Below are 12,387 nucleotides of genomic sequence, written 5' to 3'. Positions count from 1 at the left end.
TTCACTGTGAGGGTAGTGAGACACTAGCACAGGTTGCCTGGAGAAGCTCAGATTTATTTCCCCAAGTCTTTTATGAAGTACACTCTTCTGACTGTTGTAACGTTGGAAACTAACATTACAACTACAGATACCAACTGCATAACTACTTTCTGTTCTAATGTAGATTAATCTTGCTTAGGTGCAGACTCTACAATAAACTCCTTATCTCTACAGCCATCATATACACAGCATTCACTTTATCTGTTGTCAGATGGTCTCTTGTTGCTAACCCATCTGTCCCTACACCTGACACTGAACACCTAAAACTGTTTAAAAGCCTTAAAATGCTCTGCCTGCAGCAATCCCTTAATGCTCTAGCTCACCTACATTTCACCCAGAAAGTTTCTAAGTGCCAGTGACCACTGGAGCTGTGACTCAGTCCTCTTTCCCTCCAAACTGGTTCATGGTCCATGTGAGAAAATAGCTGTAGGTCAGGTTGTGTGTGTGTGACAGACTGAGGGGATGGGTAGCATATTATCCAAATAATGAGGGATTTGCACTCATTATTGAAAATAGCTGCAAACTATCCAGTCATGAGATTATGATGAGGATGTTTTAGAAGAGAACCGCTCTCCTCTCATAGGGAATGATTGCTAAGGAGCTTGAGGTAAAAATGAGTAACATTGCTAAAAATAAAGAGGTCAATTCTGACTTCCGTGTAAAGGATCAAAGAAGGTGAAGGCAGGGAAGCACTTTATTTCTAGATAATTATGTGAATAATGTATTGAATTTCTTGTAGTTCAGCACCAGAATATGCTTCTTACTTTGTTGCAAGACACATGGTAAAATGTTTATTATTTCAAAATTTTACCAAATGTTGGACAATTGGTTTGGGGGGCTTTGGGGTTTGCCTTTTCTTCTTTTTCCCCCTCCTATTCCCTCTTTGCTGTTTTAAAGTGGTAATAATGTCATGAGAACTTTTAAAACAATGTTTAATTTCTTATTACACCATACATGGATAGAAAGTAGTAGCAGTGCCTAAGGAGAAAGGAAGGAACAAAAAAAACAACCCAAGCCAGCAAAACCCTAGTAACGTTCAGACAAACTGGCTAGGTCTGGAATACCTGACTTAGTGGGAACATCATACTATACATATACTACAGTGGTGAAATCCTCATTGTAAAGGCAAATAGTAAGATGTCGAGCTGTTTGTTATAAGGGATCTTAGTATTTTGCCAGAATTAAGCCCACTTATTAAATAGAGTCACCACTAGACACCACATTCCAAATGCCTTCTGTAAGGAAGAAGAATATAAGAAAATAGAACTATTACTGCAGCTGCTGCTTTATTATTCCCATGGGTATCAGCATTTGTTCTGACACAAATGTTAGATTAGGTATATCCAATGAAACAATCCAGTGTCACCATCCTGGTCACCTTTAGTTTCCCTTAAATTACATTCACATCTTTCTTGGGAAAGGCTTGCTTTTCTCCTTTTCCCTAAGATGACTTAGTTAACACATGCAAAATGGAAGCCTACTTGTTTCCACTAAGCTCCTGTGGCACAGTGCTGGTGTGCATCCTTGGACTCCCTGCAGTGTCAGTGGTGCCATGCTTGCATGAGTTCAGAGTTATGCCATCTGTTCTGAGGATAATGCTGGGAGCTTTCTTGCACTTGCATTTCCTTCTGTACAAGAAAAGGAACTATCTGGATTAATTATTGAACAGTGATATCCAGCAACTGAACAGCTTTATCAGGAGTGTAACCACTGGGCACCCATGACTTCTGCATAATTCCTTGGTTAATTCAGACACTGGCTTAATTCCGTGTCAGCAGCGCTGAACTACCTGCTTAATATTTATCTTTGTGTGCGTATGTGTTTTTTTCTTTGATAAATATATGAGAACAAATGGAATGATGTCTTGTTCCTGTAGAGATTCTCTGTTGATTTTGACAGTCTTTCTGGATTGATTTTAATGAGTCTGAACTGACTTACACTGATTTGCCAATGTACGCCTACAAGCTGTTATTTCTGGGAGATGAACATAAACCACTTCCAAATGCCACCTATTTATTTGCCACCTGATTCTGATAGATATTCCTGCACTGGGAAATTTATGCATGTGTGCATGCACCAGGAGGTTTTTCTTTGCAGACCAGAGGATTTTAAAATGTGTACTGAAGCTCTGCAGAACTAATGGAAAATATGTGCTTCCCCTGCCCACTCAGTCTGCCAACACTCTTTCTTCCTTACAGCAATAAAAAAATAGGAACAATATTTTCACTGTAATTACTGTACACAGTATTAAATCAGTTACCACCCACCAGCTGTCCAAAAAATGAGAGAAGAGGAAAATAGAATTATATCTCTAGTTCTATTTGATTTTGAGATGGTTTGGAAACTAGGTTGTCCTCCCGTGACCTTGTGTAATAGGACTGGCACTTTTTCTGACTAAACCTTTTTCTGTTTGCACTGTAATTTATTTTCTCCTTCATGGTTCATCCACTGTGCTGGTTTTACAGAAAGTCATCTAAATCTGTCCTATCCTATGCATGACAGTCACCACAGTTAAAGTGGCTACTAAGGGCATTCCAAATTGGCAAATGGGATATAGATAGGGTTATTACTGTGGCAACTGGCTAGATCAGGAGTCATTTGCTTAAGCAATAGATTTAATGCCCCCATAGACTGTATACCCCTGCAGAAGTCTAGCTCATAATGCTAAAAGGCTTTAAGTCCAAATAATGTTTCTAGGATCCAACTTGTGGGAATAATATTCTGTTAGTAGAGATAGGAGAATGGGAAGATAAATCTCTGTCCCTTATTTCTTCATTTTGGGTCTGTCACCAGAATTGACAGAGTCATTCTCCAAACAGCACATTGTATGGATGCAGCCTCAGGGTGGAGGGATTTCCTTTGTAGTCATGGGGCAAGTACTAGTCCGATCCTCAGTTAGGTCTTAGCTCAGTGAGGGGAAATGGAAGCTTTGCAGCTGCCTTTATTAAAGATGCAGAAACATGGTGTGAAATTGTATTCACTGATTAGAGTAATCATTATCTACAATATGGTTTAAGGGTGTGTAATTTCAGTCTGACGTGCAGCCTGAGATACATAGCCTCTCTGGCCCCATGGAATCATTAGAAGGCCAGCATTTGCCACACTGGATCAGAGCAGTGGCTGTCATGCAAAAGGCAATGCCCTGCCCTCGGCAGTGTCACATATTGCAGCTATAGAGGAAATTAAAATATCTAGAGATGCACAGAAGTAACAGGGTAATCTTGTAGATGGTGGCCGTTTTTCTTAATGTTTTCTGTACTAATGGGCGAGATTAATCCCTTCTAATTGGCACTGAGTTCTACAATACACTTATATCTATGATAGAGGTTATGATCGGCAAACTGCACTGAACTGGTAGAATATAACGAGGCTTTGCTATTGTAGCCAGTAATATCATTTTGATAACCCTTTCTTTAATTCTTTGTTATTTTGGGGCTTTTTGTTGTTTTTTTTTGTGGGGTTTTTGGTTTGGGTTTTTTTTGGGGTTTTTTGGTTTCTTTTTTTTGGGGGGGGTGCTGGTTTTATTTCTTAGTTTTCAATAAGCATGATAAAATCACTTTCATAATCATATCCTTTGCTTATTAGTTTATGTAGGAAATCAACAGCTCTCTATATACATGACTGCTGACATAACTCATCACAGTCAGACAATCCTGTTACTTTACATAACTGTCTACTGAAGGAGCTCAGCTGTCATACCGCAGCAATTTGCAGTCAGTGGTCAGCTGTGTATTTGGGGAATTTATGCAAGTATGATTTATGTATGAATTACACAGATTAAGAGTGTTAGGCAACACTGCAGAGCAAGCATCTAGGGCCAGGTCTTTGGAGCTGTTTTAATTTGAGGGATAACCTTCAGATTTCCTGGAGGTTTACTTAGGATCACTGCCTAATGTTCAAATGCTTATCTAAGTCATGCTCATCTTTAGGGAATCTTTTTCCTCTCTTGAGTGTCATTTGTCTGCTTCTCATACCTCTCTACTGCCCCACATGTAAGAACCAGTGCAACCTAGAAATGCTTTATGTCTGTTCCTTGCTATCTGTTGTAGTAAGGAAGTTCAGTTTCACTAGTTCTGGGAAGGGTTTCTGCCTTCATTAGGAGTCCTGGGATGCCCTTAGGCTCTTCTAGGTACAAATGAAATTTAGAGAAGTGGTGGTATGCTGAAGGTGTCTGTCTAGGCCGTTCTTGAGGTGTACAGCATGCTCTGCCTGATGCTAAAGGTCAGAAAAGCTGTAGAGCACTCCTTTTTAGTAAAGTCAGGAGAAGCTTTAGGCAGCTTGTCTTAAAAAGGGTCTGCGTGCTCCTCAGTACAAGACATGTCTTGCCTGAGGCATAACTTCAATTCTGTAATAGTCAGATAGCTATAATATGCCATAAACCATATGATTTCACTTTTTTCTTCATGAATTTCCTAGCCTTAAAATATTCTGATTTAAAACAGAATTACTTAAACTTTATCTCTTACCTAGGAACTTTCTCTCCTGTTAAATTGCTTTTGTAGGTCCCAGAAGCCATAAGAAAGTGCCAGCGAGCTGGAATTACAGTCCGCATGGTCACTGGAGACAACATCAACACAGCACGTGCCATTGCCATAAAATGTGGAATCATTCATCCAGGAGAAGACTTTCTCTGCCTTGAAGGGAAAGAGTTCAACAGAAGGATCCGAAATGAGAAAGGAGAGGTAATTCATATACTGAATACCTCGTATACAGTATACCTCATATCAGTAAAGACTAGTTGGAGAGGTTGCTACTTCTTTCTGCTGCTAGCCTCTGCAATTCAGAATACCACTGAAAATGTGGCCACCTTCTCCTCATGCAGAGCCACTCTGGGCTTAGTGCCAGCCTAATTCAGTGCTGTTTAGAACCACAGCACCAGTCTACAAGAAATCAAACTAAGCACCTTCAAGCAGGTTTGTTAGCAACGAGAAGGAACTCAACAGCAGTTTGCAGATCTCTCTCATAGAATTTTAGTGTACTGAGAACCAGCTCCTCCCATTTCTTTATAGCAGTTTATCTAGTGTACTGCTATATCCACTCACTCTAACCATTTGCATAACTTTATCTATTCTTCAGAAGATTTTTAACTCCTCATAAAAGATGAAGCTAACACACAGTTGATTGAAGTCAGCTTTAAAAAAGCAAATGCTGTGTTGTCCCTTTGAGTCTGTCACCAATGAATGGACATAGTCATTTATTCCTTGCATTGGTTGATGGAATCCCGGGAATGTTAGTATAAGCAACAGGTTTGTACTTGTTATACTGGTATACAGAGAAAATTCTGCCACTATTGGTGTCAAAATGGAGTGAAGGATTTGGCTTCAAAGTTAGAATAGAATAACACTCTTCTACTTGTCAACATCCTCTATCTAGAGTCATGATACAGAGTGGAATTAATCCATAAAGATGATAAGAAAAGCTAATTAGGTACCGTGGCAAATATACCGACGTTAGCCAACATCTGAGCTTCGACAGTAGTAAACTGCCTGTTTTCACCTTGTCTTCATTTGCAGTTTTGATGGCTATTGTAATTTTTCTGTGCTTTTGGAGTAAGCTTGCAGACCAGGGCAGTGAAGCAGATCAGCTGCCACACAGACATAAATGTAGTTTGCATGTTGCTAATCACAGGCTAACAGTTCTACTGTTCTGGGTTTTTTTTTGTGTCTCCCCCTCCAGATTGAGCAAGAAAGGATCGACAAAATCTGGCCAAAGCTTCGGGTGCTTGCTCGCTCATCTCCCACTGACAAACACACTTTGGTCAAAGGTGCGTGCTGGCAGCTTTATGTGTATGTGGAAACTAATGCCGAAGTTACTCAAGTATGCTCAGCACATCATCTGTGTTGTGAAAATTCTGCTGTTACAAATATAGCTGTGTTCTTGGGTTTAATTGCACATTTATGCACAATGCAAGGAAGTGTTCTCAGTAACCAAGTCTCTTGTGTTTGTGTTCTACCCGAGTCTTCAAATGGAAAAGAACAGGAAACTGGTTGGCATGAGTAACAGAAATACCTATCTCATATTTGCTTTGTGACTTTTAACTGGACTAGAATGAGGCTGTAGCTGGGAAGGGGAAATGTGTGTTTGCTGGTCGCAAAGAAAATATTACTTAGTTATTCATATGAAACAAGAGGGGGCATAGATTTTGTATTCTTTGCCTATACTTCTTTATGAAGAAAACAAGAACAATCTCAAGTCACTGAAGCGCATCTGTTCTCTGACAGTTATTTTTAACGAGTATTCCAAGATAAAACGCTTTTCATGTTACAATAGCAGTTATTGGAGATGGTGAAACTTGGAGCCTTCCCTTTATATCATTACATGAATGGAGATGGGCTTTTTAAGCCTAGTCCATTTTCTTATAGGCTCACTCATGCTATGAGATGTATTGGCTTCCTTTAGATTTCTGGCTGTATTTTTAGTCTGTTTTTGCTCAGACTGCACCACACAAATGATGTTCTCTTACAACACTGCAGATGGAATGCTCCTATAAAAGAGGGATTTGTTAATGATTTTCTTTATAAAGCCTTCTTCCTATCTGTTACTGACTTCTTCATGACTTGAAATCTTACTCTGTTGACCTTGAAGTTCACACTTCAAAGACAGCTGACGAAATCAGCTAATTTTTGATTAGGAATAACGTCATTTCTGGCCATTCTAAGCTGGGGGGCTGGTGCCGGCAGAAGCCCTGTCAGCAGATGGTGTTTGCTGGCTTCCTGATGAAGAAAGAACCAGATTATTTTGCTAAGGCCCTAAAAAGTCTGGGGAGACCCATCTTAGCAATTCTTGCAGGAGCTGACATTCAGGATAAGATTCGGCTTATCAGTTAGATGTTATCAGCTGCTTGGCTCCTTAAATAATTCACATTTAGGTAGGGAATCCTTTTGATATGGCAAGGTTTTATTGATAAGACCCCGTACATGATTGATAAAAGCTTTTGAGCAGTATGTAATTTTTTTTAATGTTTACGTGCTTTTGGAGCTAAAGTTCCATTGTGAATTTGAAGATTGGCTCAGTAGGGTCCTTTGGCTTTGAGACCAGTGTATGTGAGGAGCTCTGGAAGCATGAATCATTCCTGAGAAATCTGGTAAGCCATGGTACGGTGCAAAAGATGGGGCAGCTGGAGACATCCTGCTGTTACTCACCCCTTCCAGGTACTCTTTAGATTAGTGGTCTTAAAGTGGGCTGCACGCACATCAGGAACAATCCACTGGGATGCAGGAAGAACATATATTTTGCCATTATTAAATAGAAGATTATTTTTTAGACACTATTTCATTTCTGTCTAATACTTTTCTAATGTATGTTTTATAATGTACATAAATATATTAGTACAGTATTACATATGCATAATTTATAAATAAAATACATACTTTGGGGTATCTGCCATAGGTGGTCATGTTGAAAAGGTTTGGAGACCACTGGGTTGGACCACAGAAATATTAAGTCTATAGGTCAGTATTAAAACTGCATCAAGTTAGTTGAAGTCTACTCATTTCCCTAGAGCATTGAAAAGACTGTTGTATAGTGTTGAAGGACATGACTTGTACAGCCTAATAGTTTATTTGTTTCCGAAACACACAACAATTTGTGTTTCATCAAGTGGATTAAGTAAGTCCCTTGGGAGTCCTCATTTGAATCAGTCAGGATTTCCCTTAAGAGGAAAATAAAACCTTTGCCAGGAAAAAGGAAATAAATGAAATAGAGCTGAAAAAAAACAAGCAGCAATCCAAGAGATACCTACTACTACTGAATGCCATATGCAACTAATACTCATACAATTAATGTTTTGAAGATGTGGCAAGTTAAAATGATAGAGCAACTAAGTATCTAACAAATAGAATCATAGAATAGTTCGGGTTGGGAAGGACCTTAAGATCATCCAGTTCCAACCCCCCTGCCATGGGCAGGGACACCTCACATTAAACCATGCCACCCAAGGCTCTGTCCAACCTGGACTTGAACACTGCCAGGGATGGAGCATTCACAACTTCCCTGGGGAACCCATTCCAATGCCTCACCACCCTAACAGTAAAGAATTTCTTCCTTATATCCAATCTAAACTTCCCCTGTTTAAGTTTGAACCCATTACCCCTTGTCCTATCCCTACAATCCCTAATGAAGAGTCCCTTGCCAGCACCCCTGTAGGCCCCCTTCAGATACTGGAAAGACTGCTATGAGGTCTCCACGCAGCCTTCTTTTCCCCAGGATGAACAGCCGCAACCTTCTCAGCCTATCTTCATACAGGAGGTGCTCCAGTCCCTGATCATCCTCGTGGCCCTTCCCTGGACTTGTTCCAACAGTTCCATGTCCTTTTTATGTTGAGGACACCAGAACTGCACACAATGCTCCAGGTCAGGTCTCACAAGAGCAGAGCAGAGGGGCAGGATCACCTCCTTCGACCTGCTGGTCACGCTCCTTTTGATGCAGCCCAGGATACGGCTGGTTTTCTGGGCTGCGAGCGCACACTGGACCCGGCTCATGTTCATTTTCTCATCAACCAACACCCCCAAGTCCTTCTCCTTGGGCTGCTCTGAATCTCTTCTCTGCCCAACCTGTAGCTGTGCCTGGGATTGCTCCGACCCAGGTGTAGGACCTTGCCCTTGGCATGGTTAAACTCCATGAGGTTGGCATCAGCCCAGCTCACAAGCGTGTCAAGGTCCCTCTGGATGGCATTCCTTCCCTCCAGGGTATCAACCGAACCACACAGCTTGGTGTCATCGGCAAACTTGCTGAGGGCGCACTCAATCCCACTGTCCATGTCAGCGACAAAGATGTTGAACAAGACTGGTCCCAACACCGATCCCTGAGGGACACCACTCGTTACTGGTCTCCAGCCGGACATTGACCCATTGACCACAACTCTTTGCATGCGGCCATCCAGCCAGTTCTTTATCCACCGAGTGGTCCGTCCATCAAATTGATGTCTTTCCAATTTAGAGACAAGGATGTGTGGGACAGTGTCGAACGCTTTACACAAGTGCAGGTAGATGACATCAACTGCTCTACCCCTTCCATCAGTTCCGTAGCCCCATCATAGAAGGGCACCAAATTGGTCAGGCAGGATTTCCCCTCAGTGAAGCCATGCTGGCTGTCACCAAGCACCTTGTTGATTTTCATGTGCCTTAGCATGCCTTCCAGGAGAATCTGCTCCAAGATTTTGCCAGGCACAGAGGTGAGACTGACTGGTCTGTAGTTCCCCGGGTCATCCATTTTCCCCTTCTTGAAAATGGGGGTTATATTTCCCTTTTTCCAGTCATCGGGAGCTTCACCTGACTGCCATGAGTTCTCAAATATGATGGACAGTGGCTTAGCAACTTCATTCGCCAGCTCCTTCAGGACCCGCAGATGGATTTCATCAGGTCCTATGGACTTGTGCATGTTCAGGTTTTTAAGATGGTCTCGAACCAGATCCTCTCCTACAGTGGGCCCAAGGTCTTCATTCTCACAGTCCCTGCTTCTGCCTTCCAAGACTTGGGTGGTGTCGTCAGAGCATTTGCCAGTGAAGACTGAGGTAAAGAAGTCATTGAGAACCTCAGTCTTCTCTAAATCCAGGGTAGCCAATTCTCCTGGTAGCTTCCTCAGCAGCTCCTTATCCATCCAAGGAGGTCTCCTGGCCCTCCTGCTGCACTCCCTTCTAGTTGGGATGCAACACTCCTGAGCTTGTAGCAGGTGATCCTTGAATATCCACCAAGAGTCTTGGGCCCCCCTGCCCTCTAGGGCTATATCCCATGGAACCTTCCGAAGCAGGTTCCTGAAGAGGCCAAAGTCTGCTCTTTTGAAGTCCAGGGCAGTGAGCTTGCTGCACGCTCTTCTCACTGTCCTGAGGATCTCGAATTCAACCATCTCGTGATTGCTGCAACCAAGGCTGCCCTGGAGTGTCACATTTCCAACGAGCCCTTCCCTGTTGGTGAGCACGAGGTCAAGCATGGCACCTCTCCTTGTCGGCTCCTCTGTTACTTGCAGAAGGAAGTTGTCATCCAAAGTTCAAGAACAAGTCTGTGGAAAATCATGCTGCAATTTTGGCTGGTAATACTCCAAGGACCATTAAAAGTTACAAGAAACTATTGAAATATTCACTAGTTTGGGGCCTCTTGTTAAAATGTTATGTTTTTCTCAGACACTTGAGGGATCAAGAGGGTTTTCTTTTCTTTGATTTATTCTATCTGCTCTAGGGTAAAAACACACATCACAAAGTAAACTTTTTTATATTTAATATTTAATGACATACAGCTGCTGGAGGGAGTATTTTTTCTCCTTAACATAGCACAATTCCACCCTGCTAAAGGATCATTTTCATTTTGCATTTCTGTTTTTACTACTGCTGAGGGACTAGACAAAGGCATGGTTCAGCACTGCAGACTGGGCAGACAGCTGGTCTCAAGTATTTATGGCTTTGAAGTAGAGCTACATTGAAAACAAAAAGTTTAGCATCACCAACTGTTTCTGTGCAGTGAAAAGGTTTGATATCTCAATCCAACTGAAATACAGTTCTTTACGGGGTTTATGACACCCATTGGTATAGTTCCACTTTTTACCCTATTTCAAAATATAACAAGTTCATAGAATTTATACTGATGTGTCCTTATACTATTGCTGAAATACTTCAATATTTTCATTACTTAAAATGGGAAGCAACTGTTGAGAACTGATGGGAAAGAGCATCTTCTTATGCGAAGGTATAGTAAATATTCACTTTATCAGTTAAAGAAGCTGTGCCTTCCAATATGCTTAAATTAGGCTGGAATTGTTTTTCTGTGATATTGAAAACAACTATTCCTTTCTCATATAAAGCCGATGGATTAATAAGCAGAAAGAGAACTTTAAAGAAGAAAAGATTTTTAATAATTGCCCTTAATTACTAAAATATTTCACATATTATTGCACAGGATGGTATTATATATGGCTCAATTAATGTGAACATGCCATGAGACTAAGTGGGATTATAAATATAGATAGAAGTGTATTCATTGAAATTCTGAAATTAAATATCAGCATGTTATAAATTGCAAGTGGTTTTTAATTTTCATTTATAAGAAAATGTTAAAACTCACTTTCCTTCAAATTCCTATGAAGAATAATTCAGGAAGTTGACCTGTTCCACAGTGTCAAATTCAGCTTCAGCCAACTCTTCCCTGAAGCAATGAACGTAAGGCCAGTTTAAACGAAGCAGGAAGTATACTGCACTTGAATCTCGAGTTTTCTACTCTCTAAATATCATTTAGGTCTCTGTAGTTGGTGGGAGGCCTTGATGCCTTCATGGTTCCCCTGTAACCTAAAGCACATTGTGGTGCATGCTTGGTGCAGAAACGTGGTTTAGCCATTTTCCTGTATTCTAATACCATGAAGCTGTGGAGCACTGTTCACAATCACCAGTGCTGTCTGTAATATTACATGTAACACTGACATTAGCCTTGAAATTTTTTGATTAATGTTAGATGGGAGGAAGGTGGGAGGTACTGGATGTATTTCACATTCACCTGTGTATTCAGTGCCGGTACCTGTTCTAGCAAGCTTGTGCATACAGTGCCCCTCTTGATAGCTATACAGAGTTGTTTTAAATAGCAGCTTTTCCCTCCTCAGAAACAAGCTGCTTGCTCTGTAAACCCTATGCCTGATGCAAGCCACACGACTCCTCCCAGATTCCTGCCACATCAGCAGAGTCTGTGTGTGGAACACACTGTAATGTTATGTTCTAGGTGTATTCCTGTGGCCATCGAATAAAAGTCTTTTTGACAGATAAAAAGTCGTGGCCCAACAGCATAAGATGAGGGAACAGACCAATGAAACAGCAAAAGTTTTTTAGGGTGGAAGCTTTGCCAAGTTTCAGGAATTCCCCTGCTGTGCTGGTCTTATCCCAGCTGCATAGTTTGATTTTACACATAAAAATGACTGCTAAACCTTGTGAACAACTACTGAACCCTGTAAACGACTTTGCAATTAGCTGAGGACAGCTGGTAGTACTGTCATTGACCTTAGAGTGCTATTCATAGGAGGGCATTTGTTACAGCCTCTTCAGCTTGATTTGGGTTGTGTTCCCATTTGGAATCCAGTTGTGAGAGGATGTTATCTACCTGTTTGGAGCAGTTAATACTATAGCATGTCAGAGATTTTAACTATTCTTTTTTAAAAATAAGCTTGAACTATTAATTTAACATCAAAAGATGTGTTAATAACAGGAAAGGAAGACCAAAATAATGTTTTTAACAGTAATGGCATCTGATGTTCCTGTTTATTTAGTAATACCAAAGGCAAATCACCCCAACAAATTGAAAGCTCTAATTCTAAGATGTTATCAGAATAATGTGCCATTTATCTTAGTTCATCCTGCCAGTGGAAGGCAAACAGGGG

General features: G+C 41.0%; 1 protein-coding gene across 13 annotated transcripts in view; it reads left to right on the top strand.

The window, feature by feature from the left end:
* Positions 1 to 12,387, top strand: part of ATP2B2 (ATPase plasma membrane Ca2+ transporting 2) — a 273,342-nt gene that overhangs the window by 218,927 nt on the left and 42,028 nt on the right. For all 13 annotated transcript variants that reach the window (XM_057404260.1, XM_057404271.1, XM_057404259.1 and 10 more), the window contains 2 exons: positions 4,542 to 4,721; positions 5,716 to 5,803. In XM_057404260.1, the coding sequence (XP_057260243.1) occupies positions 4,542 to 4,721; positions 5,716 to 5,803 (268 nt within the window). The remainder of the gene's footprint in view (positions 1 to 4,541; positions 4,722 to 5,715; positions 5,804 to 12,387) is intronic.

Source organism: Pezoporus wallicus, unplaced genomic scaffold (genome assembly GCF_028554395.1).
Source record: "Pezoporus wallicus isolate ANWC-B61680 ecotype Strahan unplaced genomic scaffold, APGP_CSIRO_Pwel_v1 contig_5935, whole genome shotgun sequence".
Lineage (NCBI taxonomy): Eukaryota > Metazoa > Chordata > Aves > Psittaciformes > Psittacidae > Pezoporus > Pezoporus wallicus.
Note: the sequence above shows the minus strand (reverse complement) of the source record. Positions and strands in the feature narration are given on the sequence as shown.